The sequence below is a fragment of the Eschrichtius robustus genome, chromosome 1, assembly GCF_028021215.1.
Source record: "Eschrichtius robustus isolate mEscRob2 chromosome 1, mEscRob2.pri, whole genome shotgun sequence".
Taxonomy (NCBI): Eukaryota; Metazoa; Chordata; class Mammalia; order Artiodactyla; family Eschrichtiidae; genus Eschrichtius; species Eschrichtius robustus.
In genome coordinates this window covers 14,172,557-14,189,671 of record NC_090824.1, presented here as the reverse complement: position 1 = coordinate 14,189,671, position 17,115 = coordinate 14,172,557, and the positions used below count along the sequence as shown (strand labels likewise).

Here is a 17,115-nt window from a genome sequence, read left to right as displayed (position 1 = left end):
ATGTAATTTGCATCATCACTAACAGCCCCAGCAGCTGCTCTTCTTTTCCTTATTCTTTCTTTTTTTTTTTTTGGCCACGCCGCACAGCATGCAGGATCTTAGTTCCCCGACCAGGGATCGAACCCGTGCCCCCTGCAGTGGAAGCGCAGAGTCTTAACCACTGGACTGCCAGGGAAATCCTTCTTTTCCTTATTCTTGAAAATTATTTGTACCACTGAAACAGAGACATGTGGAAGTTAGACATCTCTGTTTCTCTGGCCAACTTCAATTTACACTCAGAGGAAATATTTTTCTCTCTTTTGGTGTCACAACTTCATTTAATTCTTATCATGCATCATTTATTCTGGTTTAGGGATTGTGGTGCTATAAATAATAATACAAATGAGACTTTAAGCAGGGCATGTTCAGTTAGCTAAAATGCCTTGTTTGGCTGTTTACTGTAGTAGTCTCTAAACTGTTTTGATCGCAATCCTGGGAAGTACAAGATTTGTGGGCATATGAATATATTTATGTATAGATTATATGGACATGTGCCACAATATTAATATGTTATGTTCATTATAAAATATAATACAGAAAGTTCTAAGGAATTAAAGGTAAAAATATTTTATTCATTAATGGCAAATGACTTTTTGCCATCACTAGAAATTATTAATAACATCTAACAAGAACAGTGTGATTTCACGTACTTTATCATTTCTGAACATCTCGGTTGAATCCTTTGTGATTGAGCAATTTCAATTTCAATTTGTTTTACTATTTGGTCTTAACGGCTGTCAGAGATACCTCACAAAGGTATGTAGATCTAAATGGGAAAAGGGCATCATGACACCGAATCCCTGTTTTTAATTCCATCCTCTGATAACGAAAAAGCTTAAGGGGTTTTTTTTTTAAATTATTTTGTTGGTATTGTTAATTGAAATTCAGCTAATAAATATCCATCTCTCCCGATACCAATTAGTTGCTCTTGAAAACTTATCAAAGCTATTAAATTTTTATACTTTTAAAAATTGTGCTCTCAAACCACTGAAACTTTTTTTTTTGAATTTTTAAATTTATTTATTTATTTATTTTTGACTGTGTTGGGTCTTCCGTTTCTGTGCAAGGGCTTTCTCCAGTTGCGGCAAGCGGGGGCCACTCTTCATCGCGGTGCGCGGGCCTCTCACTGTCGCGGCCTCTCCCGTTGCAGAGCACAGGCTCCAGACGCGCAGGCTCAGTAGTTGTGGCTCACGGGCCTAGCCGCTCCGCGGCATGTGGGATCTTCCCGGAATGGGGCACGAACCCATGTCCCCTGCATTGGCTGGCGGACTCCCAACCACTGCGCCACCAGGGAAGCCCCTTGAATTTTTAAAAATGTTTTATACATATACTATACAGTTAGGCTTACCCATAACCTTTTTTTTTTTTTTTTAATCCCCAACCTGAAATAGTCTGGGAATTGCTTGTTTCTTTTTTTTTTTTTTTAACATCTTTCTTGGAGTATAATTGCTTTACAATGGTGTGTTAGTTTCTGCTTTATAACAAAGTGAGTCAGTTATACATATACATATGTTCCCACATCTCTTCCCTCTTGCGTCTCCCTCCCTCCCACCCTCCCTATCCCACCCCTCTAGGTGGTCACAGAGCACCGAGCTGATCTCCCTGTGCTATGCGGCTGCTTCCCACTAGCTATCTGTTTTACGTTTGGTAGTGTATATATGTCCATGCCACTCTCTCACTTTGTCACAGCTTACCCTTCCCCCTCCCCATATTCTCAAGTCCATTCTCTAGTAGGTCTGTGTCTTTATTCCCGTCTTGCCCCTAGGGTCTTCATGACCATTTTCTTTTTTTTTTTTTTTCTTAAACCACTGAACGACTTTTCTCACCAGATTAGAACATTCCATTTTTAACTTATTAAACATGCAGGTATGAAGGTTTCAATAGGTGTACACATTTTTTAAAACAGAATCACATTTCCAAATATCTATTTTCAAAAATGCTCTCCCAATAATGTAGGTTTCTTTTGAGAAGCAGTTACTTTTCCACTCACTGTTAAAAGACTGCTTCTACCTTGAACGGCTATATTTAAGTGGATTTTTCAAAATTACACATGTGGTACAAGGGGGCATCTCCTGAAACCACTTAACACAAAAAGGTCAGCAAATTTGGACACTTGTCCTTTTTTTTTTTTTTTTAAATTTATTTAATTTATTTATTTTTGGCTGCATTAGGTCTTCATTGCTGTGCATGGGCTTTCTCTAGTTGCGGTGAGTGGGGGCTACTCTTCGTTGCGGTGCACGGGCTTCTCATTGCGGTGGCTTCTCCTGTTGTGGAGCACGGGCTCTAAGCACGCCGGCTTCAGTAGTTGTGGTGCACAGGCTCAGTAGCTGTGGCTCGTGGGCTCTAGAGCACAGGCTCAGTAGTTGCGGCGCACGGGCTTAGTTGCTCCGCGGCATGTGGGATCTTCCCAGACCAGGGCTCAAATCCGTGTCCCCTGCATTGGCAGGCGGATTCTTAACCACTGTGCCACCAGGGAAGACCGACATGTGTCTTTTTGTAAAAGTAAAATGAAGTAATTCTTTTTGTGAAAAACCACCACCATGTGGTAGAAATACATTGACTTCCATTACTCTTCTCATCACAAAGTGTACACAAGGATGCTACTATATTTTAAAGGTCTTGATGTTCTGGAATCACCTAAGTAACAACTGTCCTCGGGCACTTTGTCTGCGCCTGGCTTGAACTCCTTTGCTCTTCAATAGCTTGCTCAATAATCTGCTTGCAAATGATGCAGCAAAAGAATTTCATACATGTCACTGTTAACGACAGTGAGTGCAGATCCTTATTTCAAATAACCTGCTTGATAATTTCTACTGAGCAGGGCTGGCTTCCGGTCAGATTTCATGAAATTACTTTTATCCACATGGGAACACCTGCCAGATGTCCCCCAATATCTGTTCTCTCCTTCTTCCCCAGTATCAGAAACTCCATTTGAGTGCACATGACTGCCCAAAGCAGGGCCTACATTTTCCAGACCCACCTCCCCCTTGTAGCTATTCGTGGCCTTGGAACGAAGCTTTGGTCACTGGGATGTAGGAAGAAATAATGGATAGCCTTAAAAGGAGGGGCATATCTTCTGCTCCCTTTCGGCCTACCTAGCTGGAATTCAGGTGTGATGGCTGAAACCTTGGGAGCCATCTTGAAGCAAGAGGGAGAAGCCAGATGCTGAGGCAGCCAAACAACAAGAGGAGGGGAATCTGGGTCCTTCACAACTGTGTTGCCATCAAATCAGCCCTGGACTCTCCTGTGTTTATTGCTCTCTTTTTTGAGCTTTGTTGTTTTGGGTGTTCTGGCTCTTACTGCTGTACGAAACCCTAATTAACACACCTGGTAACAGGGTTGATGAGGAACTCATGTTAGCAGTCAGAGAAGAGGCAACTCTGCAATTTTCTCTGCAAGCATGTGCTCACACTATTCTTACTACTTTCAATCTGCAGTTTCCTAACAGAAACTGCTTTTAAGCCACTTGCCCATTTTGTCAGAAATAGTTTATAAAGACAACGTAATATAATCTTTAAATCTACTTTATCAGGTGTGTGTGAACTGCAACATGGGTCTATAACTTTGAAAACAAACGAAGGAGGGGCCAGCACTGATCACCCCAACTCTACTCTCCAGACAACTCAAGGACCATTTGTAACCCATGTCTGATGAAATACAGACCATGGGAGAACACCAGCATCCATATTAAATATTAATAAAGCTTCGGGGGGTTTTTTGGTCAATACATAAATATACAAAGAAGTTCTACTTTCTTTCTGCTCCTCTCCACCCCTACTAACAAATGATTTTTCCACCTTCCTAGTATGCAAGCACTCCACCCACTTTAGAGCCCACTGTCAAGGTGTGGATGGACGAATAGCTAACTATAAAATTCTCTCCTGGATCATGACAATATGCTGTGAGATGAAAATGTTCACTAGTGAAAAATAAGCATAAATGAGTGTTCTCCATAAAACTGAAAACTTGTAAAAGCAAATGGTAAATCAAGGGGTGGGTATACATAAAGATTTTGGCACCTTACCTGAATACCTCGAGAATAATCCTTTCCGATAACTTGGGAGCCACCTGCCTAAATGCTTTTTTGAAATCTTCCAGAGTTAAATATCCACGATCTATTTGAAAGCAGAATACATAACATTCACACACTTCTATCAGCCCCATAAACTGCTATTTCAGCCATAACATATGAGTGAGACTTTAATCTATTACTAGGAGAAAAGCAGTAATTTATAATTGATTTTACATATAAGGTAATCTGAGATTGTCTCATTGGAAGAATTTGAGAATCTAGTAATACTCTCCCTCAGTACAGTCCCAGATGCTCATGAAGGTCTCTTCCAGCCCCATCATTTGCTGATTCCCTGAGTCCCAGGGAAAGGACTAAGGGACAGACACTGCAACAATGGCATTAGGCTTCAAGTCTTTGTGAATTGCCAAAATAATTCATTCTTCAAAATTCACATTTTTTTTCTTGCTTGGTATTAGAACTATATTATTATTTAGAGGAAAACCATTACAGAAACCAAAATACTGAACCTGGACTCCACAAGTCTTTCAACCCTGTGTTCTGTGGGGAGGGGGTCTGAAGCTACTCCTCTGGGCCACCCCAGCGTGGGAAAACAATTCCTCCAATTATGTGTGGGTCAAAGGAGGAGTCGGAAAAAAAGGCCTCATGGTCTCCCAAACTTCCATAAGTAGCTCTTCAGCTATATCCCCGCATGGCCAGCCCTTCTGTTGTCCCCATGACATTGCAGGCAAATCATAAGTATTGTACAATTATATAACTGTAGATATTATTTCACCCATCGTAAATGTCAAGAATTTAAGATTGTGATGGAGAAAAAAAAATGTACACCAACATCTAAGATAATAGCTAATGAATACAGTAAAATAACCTTCCAAGTATATTATTTTAGTTACTGAGTATATGTTCCCATTCACAGTTCCTTGATAGCCATTTTTTATATCAAAACACTTTAAAGGTACTTACAGTGCCTGTCAAAAGCTGTGAAGATGTGTCTTATTTCATTCCGATATAGTTGAGCTTCCTTCTTTTTCCTTACAATGTCTAAAAACTCCTTAAGTAATATCCCTAAAAGTTGGAAAAAACCAATTTACTGTCTTTCTCTTTAAGAAGGAAACAAAACATAAATGGAAAGTGATACTACCACAAACAAATGTTATCTTAATTTTGGTGAGTAGTATTTATTCATAAAGATCTCTAAAGTTGAAAAGACATTTTCTTAAAAGCTAAGTAGACTCCACATTAGCAATCGACGGCAGAAAGGGTAGACACTTTCGGAGCTCACTGAGCTCTTCCCGGGGATAAAAGATGATGACCTCGAAAAAGTATGACACTCTTCCCTCTGACAGATCTAACAGACAGGCCCGAAACTACTTATAAAATAAGGTCTCATAATTTTCTTTCCTTATGCGTCTTTGATCCCTTTTTTCCTAGCCAGATGTCATTACGACAGGTTTTTTTCCAGCTGGGAGATCAGGGCGAAGAAGTAGTTTCTCAAAAGTCAATACCAATTGCATACCGCAGATAAAAGTGGAGAGAACATTCCATAAACAATAGCGTTGGCACTGTCCCCAGCCTTAGGTACGCCCCATGACTGTTCTGCAGCCTCAGGCTCTGCTTCCTGTGATTCTCATAATAAAAGAGCCCAGCGTGATCATATGAGATTGGATACTGTGCTTACAATGTCTATTAAAATGAATTCTAATGTGATCTTTGTAGTAGGTTTAAAGAGTGCAGCCAAGAATTTAAACATTCTAGTGAACTGAGCCCTAAATATATAAAAAGAGCAGTTCGTTTTTATATGTCAGGATTTCCATTTAAAATTGTATCACTGTTTTAAAAATAGCCCCAAATCACACAATAACCACGTGTTAATTTTTAAGAACTTGCACCCTTTCCAAAAGGGAATATTTTGGTGAGGTATACTGAACTATACACGTTTCCCGAAATAGTTCCGATGGTTTTTTAAAAAGTGGAAAATAGTTTTCTTAATTTTCCACATTTTTCTTATTTGTCGTTAAAGATTTAGAAATTTAAAAAGTCCATCTATCTTTATGTGTTTAAACGATTCTCTTACAACTCTTTAGGACCCACTGGGTGCCAGGCACTGCATTAAGCTCGGGGAATAGAGGGGAATAGAGGGGAAAAGAGAACACACATGATTCCAGTGCCAAGGGAGCCACTGGTCTAGTGACGGAGACGGTGATGATACAGGTTCAATTACAAACGTACACATAATTACAAACTGTGGCATGCGCAACGAGGGGAAAACAGGAGGGTATAAAACACGTCACAGAAATCCTCCTGTAGAGCAGACTCTGGTGAAGGAGAGATCTCACAGAGGAGGTAATATTTAGGCTAAGACCTAAATGATGAGAAGATACCAACTGGCTAAAGGTGGGAAGAAGAGCATTCCAGGCCGTGGAAAGAGCACGTGCCAAGGCCATGGGGGTGGGAAGTGGGAGAAGTGAAAACAGGCCACAGTGGCTCGAATGCGGTGAAGACGGCGTTGGTGAGGTGGGCAGGGGCCCGAACGCACAGCCCCTCGTGGGCCACAGGAAATAATTTGATTTTTATTTCAGTTGCAATAGGAAGTCAATAAAGTTGGAACTGAGAAGTGACATGATCTGATCTAGATTTTGGAAAGATCTCTCTGGCTATTGTTTTGAAAAAGGACTGGGGAGAAAGCAAAATATAAAAAAGGAGACTCGTAAGGATCCTACTGGCAAGAGATGTGGTCACGAGGGTGCGGGCAGTGGGAACGGAGGGCAGTGGAAGGTTCCAGACATACTGAAGAAAAGATGTAGGGTTAGACGTGGTGCATGAGAAAGAAGACGTCAAGAATAAGCCCTAGGTTCTGGCTTGAGTACTAGGTGGTTTGAGGAGTCATTTAAAGAGCTGAGAAAGACGAGGGGAAGCAGGATGGGGGTGGTGCTGAGATGGGAGTTGCAATTTGGAGATGTTAGCTGTTTGATGCTTTGGAGACAACCAAGAGCAAAAGTCAAGAAAGCAGCAACAGGCGTATCTCCTGGCACCTACCAGAGTGCTTGGCATGTGCTCAATAAACACACATTGTACGGAATTAGCGTCTGGAGCATTGTGGAGGATGTGGAGCAATGCAGCTCCGTTCTCGTCGGGTCCCATGGTAACTATCTGGCCACACGTCTGCCTGAGACACACTGAGGCAAAGGATTGTCTGCTCTCAAAATTTATCCACAGTGTTTAGTAAGATACCTGCTTGTAGGAGGCGTTCCTCACATGTTTGTTGAATAAGTAAATAAAATCATAGGAAGACGTTGTTTCTAGTTTTCAGCAAAAAGCATTAAAATGTGTTTTAAATGCTCTTATAACTCTGCAAATTAATGCCAAAAAGTAGGTCTCTATTTATTCACATAGCCAGCAAAATCGTCATTTTAGAAACCCCAATTTCTTAATACCTATGATACAGTAAAAAACAAACAAAATTCAGAGGAAAAGGAAATACATGCATAATATTTGCTCTTCATTTAATTGCATCTGATTTCAGGAAACGATAAGAAAAGAAGCACAGTTCCATTCCGTGGTTCAATGTGTGATTCAGATTCACAAGGAAAAAAAAGTGCATGAGTGGTGAATGATATATTTTAAACCACATATTCAGAAAACTCAACCGTATTTGGGGCTATAAAGTAGTCAGGTCTTTATTTCATAATCTTGGGGGATAAAAAGCACATGTTCTTTAGTGTTTCCTAGGAGAAAATATATGTGGATTTCAACTATATGTTTATTACCACTTAAAAAGAAGAAACCATCTAATAATACAAATAACTCTAGTTATGTAATCAAGTTCATTCACACTATTTTCCCACAGGCTCGTATACCTTATTTTTTAAAGTCAGTATCAAACCACATAAACGTATCTCACTGCCCCATCCCCATCCTCTTGTCTTAATCTTCGATGGCAACACATACAAATGCATTCAATACCATGCAAGTCCCTTTTCTAAAAAGGATAGAGAAGTTTCCATTCAGCTGAGCTCTCATGTTGTAGTAGTATGATCACTTTCCAAAGCCAAGGCATAAAGGTTTGCTATTCCTACAGCTCTGTAATGCAAACACATTAATGTAAATTTTATGTTTTACTGCTGTTTAAACGGCCTAGAAATAGAGTTCCTACTACTAGCTCCACCTGCTGTCACAATATTCAAACCTAAAATGACCACTTCACAAAGACTTTCCATAATTCTACTGCCACCACATTTCATACCCAATGAGAAATGCATTACCTGTGTCCCCCCCTGGAGTGAAAGTATGTTCAGAACATTCTAATTCCAAATACGAGGTTGGGTCTTCTCTGTAAACTGTTCTAGTAATGAAAGTTACCTAAACACACTTTGCTGTAGCTACACGTTGGGATCACCACAGGAACCACGTAGACCTATGTGTTTATCTGTGTTCGTTATTAATCTACAGAAGGTGTTCAGAAATTGCGCGGGTAGCTGGACTCTACCAGTAGTTTTCTTACTTTGTTTTAGCTGTAGGAAAGGTTCTTCTTTCTAAATCAGGAATGCCCAGTGTGTAGAGACGAAGGCAAAGCTATTCGGTTTGGAGTGAGGTGGGCTCCTCACCCTTCCCTCTCCAGCAGCGCCTCTAGAAGTGCCCCCCACAGGACACAGGACTGAGGATCATGCCTCAAAGGCCACTGGGACCAACGATCTTTACGAATCCTTCCAGACTCTGCAAGTCTGTGCATTTTCCATATCACGGAAAGCACTCCCTTCCATTTTATAAACTACTCTTGGCGAAATGGACTCTTCGTGTTCTGTAATGAATATATATATTTTTTTACTTTCCAATCTACTTAATACATGTGATACAGATATATCATATAGAGAAGTGTTATCTTTTCCCCCTTTTTTGTTTTTAAGCAATTTCCTAGGAAGGTAATCATCTTTCACCACAGGGGTGGATATATTCAAAAAGTCCAACAAAACTATATAAATTTTTCCTTGAAAGTTGTTTTGTTTTGTTTTGTTTTGTTTTGTGGCTCACAGTTCTAAGTTTCAGGGTCAGTGCGTAGAGAGAAATCCTCTTGAAAATGTAGTCATCTAGTTTCTGGCTATCGCAGTGAGCCTAAATTAGAAACTGCAATACACCTGGGAGAATGAAGGAGAAAATAATAAAAATGCCAAGTTTTTTAGACTGGAAGTCTGGTCCTGGATTTAGTAGAAAAGAGAGGGCTCACAGTCATTGGGCCATCTATTAATTTTCCCAGGGATTGAAAATGCCTAAAAATGAGGGCTTAAAAGGATTAAGTGGCCTTTTAAAAGGTATAATGCAAGCCTTTTCTAGTTTGAGAAATAAAATTCAGATTATGACTTTTGGAGGCCATGCAGGGAAAAAAAAAAAAAAAAAGGATAGCATGTGTTTGCATAAAAAGATTGTAAGGACAGAAGGGCTTTCGTGGCATCAAGAGCAGTGAGTTGTCACAGTAAGATGGGTAAGTAAATTCAGACGGCTAATATTTTCTTCCAGCTACACGCATAAGAGTAGGGGCAGGAAGAGAAAAGAATCCACCTTAACGGAAGAAAGCAAGTTTTACTCTATCATTGGGAGGGAAACGAGGAAGAGTAAAAACAGGTTACAGCAGAATAGAGAAATCTGAACCAACGAAACCTTATTTCTACCAAACGTGGACGGGAATCGTTATCTTTTTTTATCACGCACATCTCCTGCTCATAACCCTTCAAAGGTTCCTCAGCGTTAGCAGTGCAAAGCCCCGATCCCTTATTCTGGAGTTTAAAGCTTCACTCTTCCTTCCAGGTAAACTGGTCCTTAACTCTCCCCCTCTCCAACTCCCAGCTTCCGTCAGGGCTGCTTGCTGGGGGGCAGCTGGCTTGCAGCGCACCGCACTCCCTGCGGCAGCGGGAGAAAGCAGCACTCCGCGGGGGGCCGGGGGTTCCGTTTCCGGCAGGACTTGATACCAACACAGGGACAGCTGAGGAGCACTCTGGGCCTGCAAATCTGAGGGGGGGACCGGCAAGAGGGCGTGCTGTAAAACGGGGGGCAGGGATCTGAGAGAAGAGGGTGAGACGCTTGGGGGTAGGGGGTCTGTAGGAGCAACCCCACAGGGCCAGCATGCAGAAAGAGCCCCTACGGAGGAGGAGAAAATGCGGACCTGTGATGGAGGGTGAGTGATAAAGCCCCTCCTCTGGACCATGAACAAACACCTCGGCAAAGTCTCCAGGACATGACAGGGAACGTTTGCACAGGTGTGGACCGCGCGGGGAAGTCTAAATTGGCACGGAGCTCTGCATCCATGCTGGCACCAGCAGAGCCCAGGGAGCACCAGGAGCCGGACGACAAGCTCGCAGCTGGCATCTGCCTTCATTCATTCTCCCTGTTCTCCTCTTTGCTTCTCCACCTTTTGCAAACCCCACCCAGCCTCCCACATCCGGCTCTGGCCCACACCTCGGGCAGGAAGGGAGTGCCGCTCCCTTCGAAGCTCTTAGAGGTCTTCTAGTCTATTGTGTTCGTGTGACATCTGGCCATCACAGAAGTGACAATACTTCTTTCATCTTCCCTATCACATATGACATTCTTTTTTTTTTTTTTTTAATTTTTATTTATGTATTTATTTATTTATGGCTGTGTTGGGTCTTCGTTTCTGTGCTAGGGCCTTCTCTAGTCGCGGTGAGTGGGGGCCACTCTTCATCGCGGTGCGCGGGCCTCTCACTATCGTGGCCTCTCTTGTTGCGGAGCACAGGCTCCAGACGCGCAGGCTCAGTAATTGTGGCTCACGGGCCTAGTCGCTCCGCGGCATGTGGGATCCTCCCAGACCAGGGCTCGAACCCGTGTCCCCTGCATTGGCAGGCAGACTCTCAACCACTGCGCCACCAGGGAAGCCCCATATATGACATTCTTAAAAAGTGTCTTTAGGTCAGTGTCTCCTAATTCTTTTTTACCCCTACAAGAAAACTTACTCATCATCTTTAAATGGGGAATTAAATACATTAATTGAGAAGGGAATATCTGTGGGTGATACCACAAAATGGTCCTATGATTTCAAGATAAGTATAATGTGTATGTGTTTCCTGATGGTAGAAATGAAGAGGTCAACTGAAATCTGAAGTCAAACAGCAGCCTGCTACACCTGCTATACTGTGGCCTCAGTTCCTTAGGTAGGAGCCCAAAACAACAAAATATACACAAAACAAATACAAAAAATGTGTTTACAATATAACTTAAAAGACTAGAAAACAGACATTTAAATTTAGGAAAAGAATACTTTTATAGTCAACTATCCGGCTCAAAACAACTCAGCCAAGATAGCAATAAATAAAAGCCATTAACCTCATCATCCACAAATTATTTTCCAATTAAACTGACCCTGGATAGCATGACTGAGTCAAACAGTCCATCATCACCACTGTAATGAATCAATCTCTTTGATTTTTCCATTGTTTAAAGTTGCAGGTTAAAAGTAAGCTCCTGGAAAGCTTTTTTTTTTTTCTAAGTATGAAAGTAAAATATGTTCAGTGTGTTGAAAGGGCAACAGTATAAAAAAACAGAAAGAAAGGGGAGAAAAAAAGCATGATCTAATCACACAGTGGAAACAAAATTCTGATATACTTTGTTCTGGTTTTTTCCCTCAAGCATATTTTATATAGATCTGGGATAAAAACACGCAGACAGCTGTGTGAGAATGCAGCGGGGCGATGTGCATTGGGCAGATTAAGCAAAAGTCTTATAAATCTTAGCTGTTGCTCTACGATTTATCCCACAATGAAGTCAAACCATCTGAGATCACACATGGTCTTGCCCTTCATAGAACTGCCCAGACACGTTTGGCATTAAACCACTGGCCTATGCTGAAGAAAGTTCAAGAAACGGCCTTACAGACTTCATTCACTACTGTATTTATTGAACAGTTTGTGGACGTCAGTGTCCACTTATTAGTCTCTCCTCCATGAGACATCGTGCGGGAAACATCCCACATCGGGGAAAACTATGTCTCTCTGGAAAAGGAGTTTCTGTGGTGTGGGTGCTGACATCTGCACTTGGTTGTGATTCCCTATTTGATCTGGACACTCGGTAGCTCGGAACCAAATTTGACATCAACCTCTAGCGGCTGCACAGAACCTTGTGATTTGTCTTTTGTGTACTGACCCACTCCTGACTTCGACTCATTCATTCATTAAGTTCCCAGGACAATGAAGACTGGCCTCAGCTCCATCAATATGATCCATGACACTATTAACCTCAAGGGAAGGGTTTATCAAATGGTTGAGAGGGTAAGCTTGGAGATTACACTACTATGGTCTGCTACTTACTAGCTAGCTGTGCCACCCTGCACAGATTACTTAACCTCTCTAAGCTTCAGGATTGTTTTAACTTATAAAATGGGACAATCCTAACATAGAGTTGTATTAAATTTAACAATCCATGCATAATACTCATCACAGAGTCTACACATGGTAAACACTCAAGGAATCAAAGCTATAATTATTATCTATAATTATAATAAATACTGTAACACATGTAAAAGTATCTTATAAACCAATAAAGAACCATCAAATGCCAGGATTAAGATTTTTTATTCCTCTCTGGAGCTCAGTTTCCTCATTTTAAAAGAGGAAATATATGACTGTTTTCTAGGCTCTTCTAGTTGCAAACTTCTTTCATTTTCTATAGTTAGAGGAGATATGAAATGTTCTATACCCTTAGAGAACAGAAATAAAACCCTCTAAAATTAGGTAGCAATAGTGTGTATTGGAACCAATCCCAACACTGATCTGCTGCTTCCTTAAACAAGTGGCTTGATTTTTTTTTTTTTCCTCCCATTAATATAATTCCTTGTTCCTGGTGCCTAAACAGTTTTTGCTGATACTCACGTGCTTGTTAAGTTACAGGCATTAAAAATGTCATTAACACCTTTTTGCTACTCATTCTGGCTGCCCTCAAATTCTCCCAGTGTGACTTTCCCTGAGACATCCTACTCTTCTAATGGCTTTGTCTTAACTTTTCACTCCTTTTAATTTTCACAAGGAACCTCTACAGAAACGACCCACCTTTTAGAGAGACCTTGGGAAGCAGGGTCTGGGCATCCAGGTTTAGGTACTGTATGAAATGTGTGCATCGTCAGGGCTCTGCCCTGTCAGGCTCAATCCAGGATGTGAGTCTGGACCTTCCCCCAGGAAGCTGGGCAGCAAATGGGCTCCGTGTGGAGGGTCCTTTGGGGTTGCATGCTGGAGATATGGCACAACCTTGTCTGGATGTAAGAAGAGCTACACCTAGTGAGAGAATTCCCAAGTCACAGCTACTCAGAAGAACTTTGGGAAGTTGACTACCTGAATAAATAGCTCCCAGAAAGCCAAGGCCAACCTTTCAGTTCTTCAAGATCAAAACATTAAGGAGAGAGATAATATATTTGGTAAAATAATCTGTGTATAAACTCTCTTCCTGTAAGAAAAATAACATGTAAATGTGACTCATGTCACTGAAAGGGAGAAAAGAAGGAGCTGGTCTGAAATTGGTTCACTACTAACAGTCCTAATGAAAAAATTTTATGTTAGCAGCATTCAGAGTTCAGCAGTGACTTCTTGCTAAGATGGCTCTTTTACTCTTTCCCTGGGATGTCTGTGGTCTTGAGTCTCCCCTTTCAAGGGGACATGAATTGAAGCTAAGTCTACTCCTTTAATCATGAAGAAAGTGATGCTTTGAGAAAGTTAATCTGCTGTTGATATCAGGACCAGAAGAGGAAGGGAAAAGCCTGGAAGCTTGTAGACTAAGGAAACCCCTTTCACAGTAGTTTTGGAGCAAGGTACTAAGCACCTACACTTTGATCTCGTTCCTCCAACCCAATCTTCCCTTGAATTTCTCAGATGACTAATTTACTTTGTAACCTTTTGAAATATACTTAAAAATTAAGTATTACGAAAAGATGCTGTGACAGGAAGCATCCTAATGATCTGATGGGGAAGTGGATGTGAGAGTACCTATAATATCCCTGATATTAAATGCAAGGGACGTGCATGCGGGAGCAGGTCCTGGAGCACATCACCAAAGTCAGAAAGCCCTCATAGGGAAGCCTACTTTCAGCATCAAAAACTCCAGTTCTGAAGCAATCCTTAGACTATTATGAATTTGAGAAAATGTCCCATAATAAGGCAGTCTTCATTATACATAAGAGAACTCAGGTGTGAGATAGGCCACATGAAGGGAATGTAGAGAACCTCGTTCAAAACCTAAAGCTTTAATGTACATCAGAACTAATATTAAAAGGAAGCTCCATGACTGCAAAAATGTGAGAACTGTTTCTGCAGGAAGCCCAAATCCAAGCATTAGAGAACTCAGGAAGGAGAGGAAATGTTCATGAAATTTACAAAACATCTCCAGCCTCAAGTCAACCCTCTCTCAAACATCAGAAAAAAAGAAAAAGCAGGGGAGGAAACTAACAACGGCATACTTGGAAGATCCTTTTGTCACAGACCAGTCCTCACTTTATATCAGAGCACTCACACTCAAGAGAAACCTTTAGAATGTAATGAAGGTGGGAAAACCTTCTGCCAGAATTTACCCTTCAATGTACATCAAGTGACCCATAGAGAAACCATATGAATGTAACACATGCGTGTAAGTCATATCTTACTAAATGTGATATAATACACATGGGGGGAAAACTCAGGATACTGAATGTGGAAGGTTTTTTCGGAAGTCAACCTTTACATCAGAGAACTCACTACACCTGTAAAGAACGTGGGTAAACTTTCTTCCAGGATAACACCTGTCGGTACATCAAAGAACTGGTTAAGGAAAGAAAACCTTCCGTGTGAAGTCAAATCCCTAATTCAGAACCAAAGAACACACATAAGGGAGAAAATCTCCGGGAATAATGAATTTGAGAGTGCTTTTGGCAAACTACACGTATTTATGTAGAAACGCTACATAAACAAGAGCAGCGTAAGACATGCATCCAGACAGAATCACTCACTGACTCTCAGGGGACTCCTAAAGGAGAGAAACCCTAACAATGCAAAAAATGCGGGAAATCCTTCTGCCAGAAGACAGAAATCTTTATAGACTGGAATACTCACATAGAAACCCAGAGAAAATATGTAAGGAAGGCTTCACCAAGAAGTTGCAACCTAAACTGAACAGCAAAGAAACAACATTTGAATACTTTGAAAGTGTGAAAATTTTTAACATGAAATTTAAAGCCTGGGGAAATTCCATCAAGTTAGGGAGTTATGTCAAAAACACCTTCTCCTAGCAATAATATTGTTCGAAAAGCCATGTTTAATATGTGATACCAAACTTGTATCCAAAAAATAATCTAGTAAACTCTTCTGTAAACCCAAAATTTATACATAAAAAGATTTTTAAAAAGAAAAAAGTCAAGCCAGTCTAAAGGACACAGGAGCCAGCTCAAGGAGGCACTCAATGGCCAAATCTGTGGTAAGTGGAGCACTAAAATAATTAAGTATAGTAATGAATTATAAATCATTAAAAACATACAAATTCATGAGTCCATACTGATAAAAGAGAGATGGACTGATCAATCAAGAAGACGGGAAGTCTCTTGCTTATAGTAAAAATGCCAAGGGCTAACTGAAAGAGGCACTGGGATCATAAAATCATTACTTTGCAATCATACAGCAAAAACTGGATCAGACAAGAATCACAAATGGATACCAAATCCAGGCGGAAATTGTGATGAGAAGCAGAATATCTGCAACGTCGAACGTGTCTCTCCACAGGCTGCTGATTAGTTGCAAGGGAAGAAAATATAAAGAGAAATAATACAATGGAGAAATCCGACAGCATCTTGACCGGTGATAAAATTAGTATCTACGAGAGACAGACATTGTGTGCCTCCAGATGTGGCGCCCTGAGAGGGACATATCACCCAAATAGGATTCTGGCTGAGGGTGCTTAACCTCAACCTACTTACAGAGAAATGCCATGCAAACACAAGATGAGGGCTGTTCCTAAAAAAAGGAAACCATGAGGGGTGGGCTATTTCCTCAAAAATAACAATGTTGTAAAAAGGCAAAAAAAAAAAAAAAAAAGTCTATAGAAATATCCCAGATTAAAAGAGGCTAAAGAGACATGATACCAAGGACTAACTCCTGTATTAAATGAGGAAAGATGCTAATAAGGACATAATTAGATCAAGTGACAACATTGCAATATAGACGGTAAAGCAGATAAAGACAAGTGTCAATATAAACTTATGATGGGTGTGCTGTGGTTATGAACAGCTCAGCGAGAGGATGGAGAAGAGGCAGAAAGTGCAGAAGAGAAGGTAGATGGGGTAAAATATGAACAGTAAGTGAATCTGGCTAAAGGGTATACAGCTATTCTCTGTACTATTTTTATTTTGCAACTTTCCGTAAGCCTTAAATTACATCCCCCCAAAAAGTAATTTTTGAAAAGCCAATTCAGCATGCTCTGGACCCTATCTCCTCAAACAATAGGTAGTTATCTCTCTGTCTCATTTGCCTCTTCCCTCTTCACTAGATCATTCTGCTAAGCTTAGAAACATCTTCTTCGTGTTCCAAAAAAAAGCAAACAAAAGCAAAGCAAACAGCTCTTGATCCACAGCTACTGGACCCACTGAAAGACTTATCTACTCACATTGTCACTTTGCCACTTTCCCTTTATCTTCAAACCACTGCAGCCTGGCCTCTGCTCCCATCACGTGCTGACACTGTTCTTCCTAAAATCACCTGACACCCCCAGGTTGCCAGCTTCACGGATCCTCTTCAGTTCTTTTGCTACTTAACCTTTCAACAGCATTGGACACTGTTGACCAAACCTCTTCCTTGGAATAGTCACTTCTCTTGGCTTTTGATCAAATACTCTTGATTTTCCTCTGGCCCCTCTGCCCCTCCTAAGCCTCCTTTGCCGTCTCTTCATCCCCTACCTGACTTTTAATGGTTATAGTTCCTACGGGTCTCAGTCTCTCCCTCAAGGGGTCTCATCCACTCCCATGGCTTCAAAACCATCCAAACGCTGATGACTCTCAAACTTATTTCTGTGGCCCAGATCTTTCCTCTGAATTCCAT

At 41.0% G+C, this 17,115-nt stretch overlaps 1 protein-coding gene across 4 annotated transcripts in view; it reads right to left on the bottom strand.

Annotated features, from left to right (window-relative positions):
- The window catches only part of EFCAB11 (EF-hand calcium binding domain 11), a 177,726-nt gene that overhangs the window by 155,620 nt on the left and 4,991 nt on the right, over positions 1–17,115 (bottom strand). For 2 of the 4 annotated variants that reach the window (XM_068541768.1, XM_068541783.1), the window contains exons 4-5: positions 5,033–5,134; positions 4,064–4,154 (exon numbers count right to left, since the gene is read on the bottom strand). In XM_068541768.1, the coding sequence (XP_068397869.1) occupies positions 4,064–4,154; positions 5,033–5,134 (193 nt within the window). Of the gene's footprint in view, positions 1–1,116; positions 1,339–2,202; positions 2,474–4,063; positions 4,155–5,032; positions 5,135–17,115 lie in introns of those variants that run through there. The other 2 variants (XM_068541774.1, XM_068541792.1) reach the window with 2 other exon arrangements.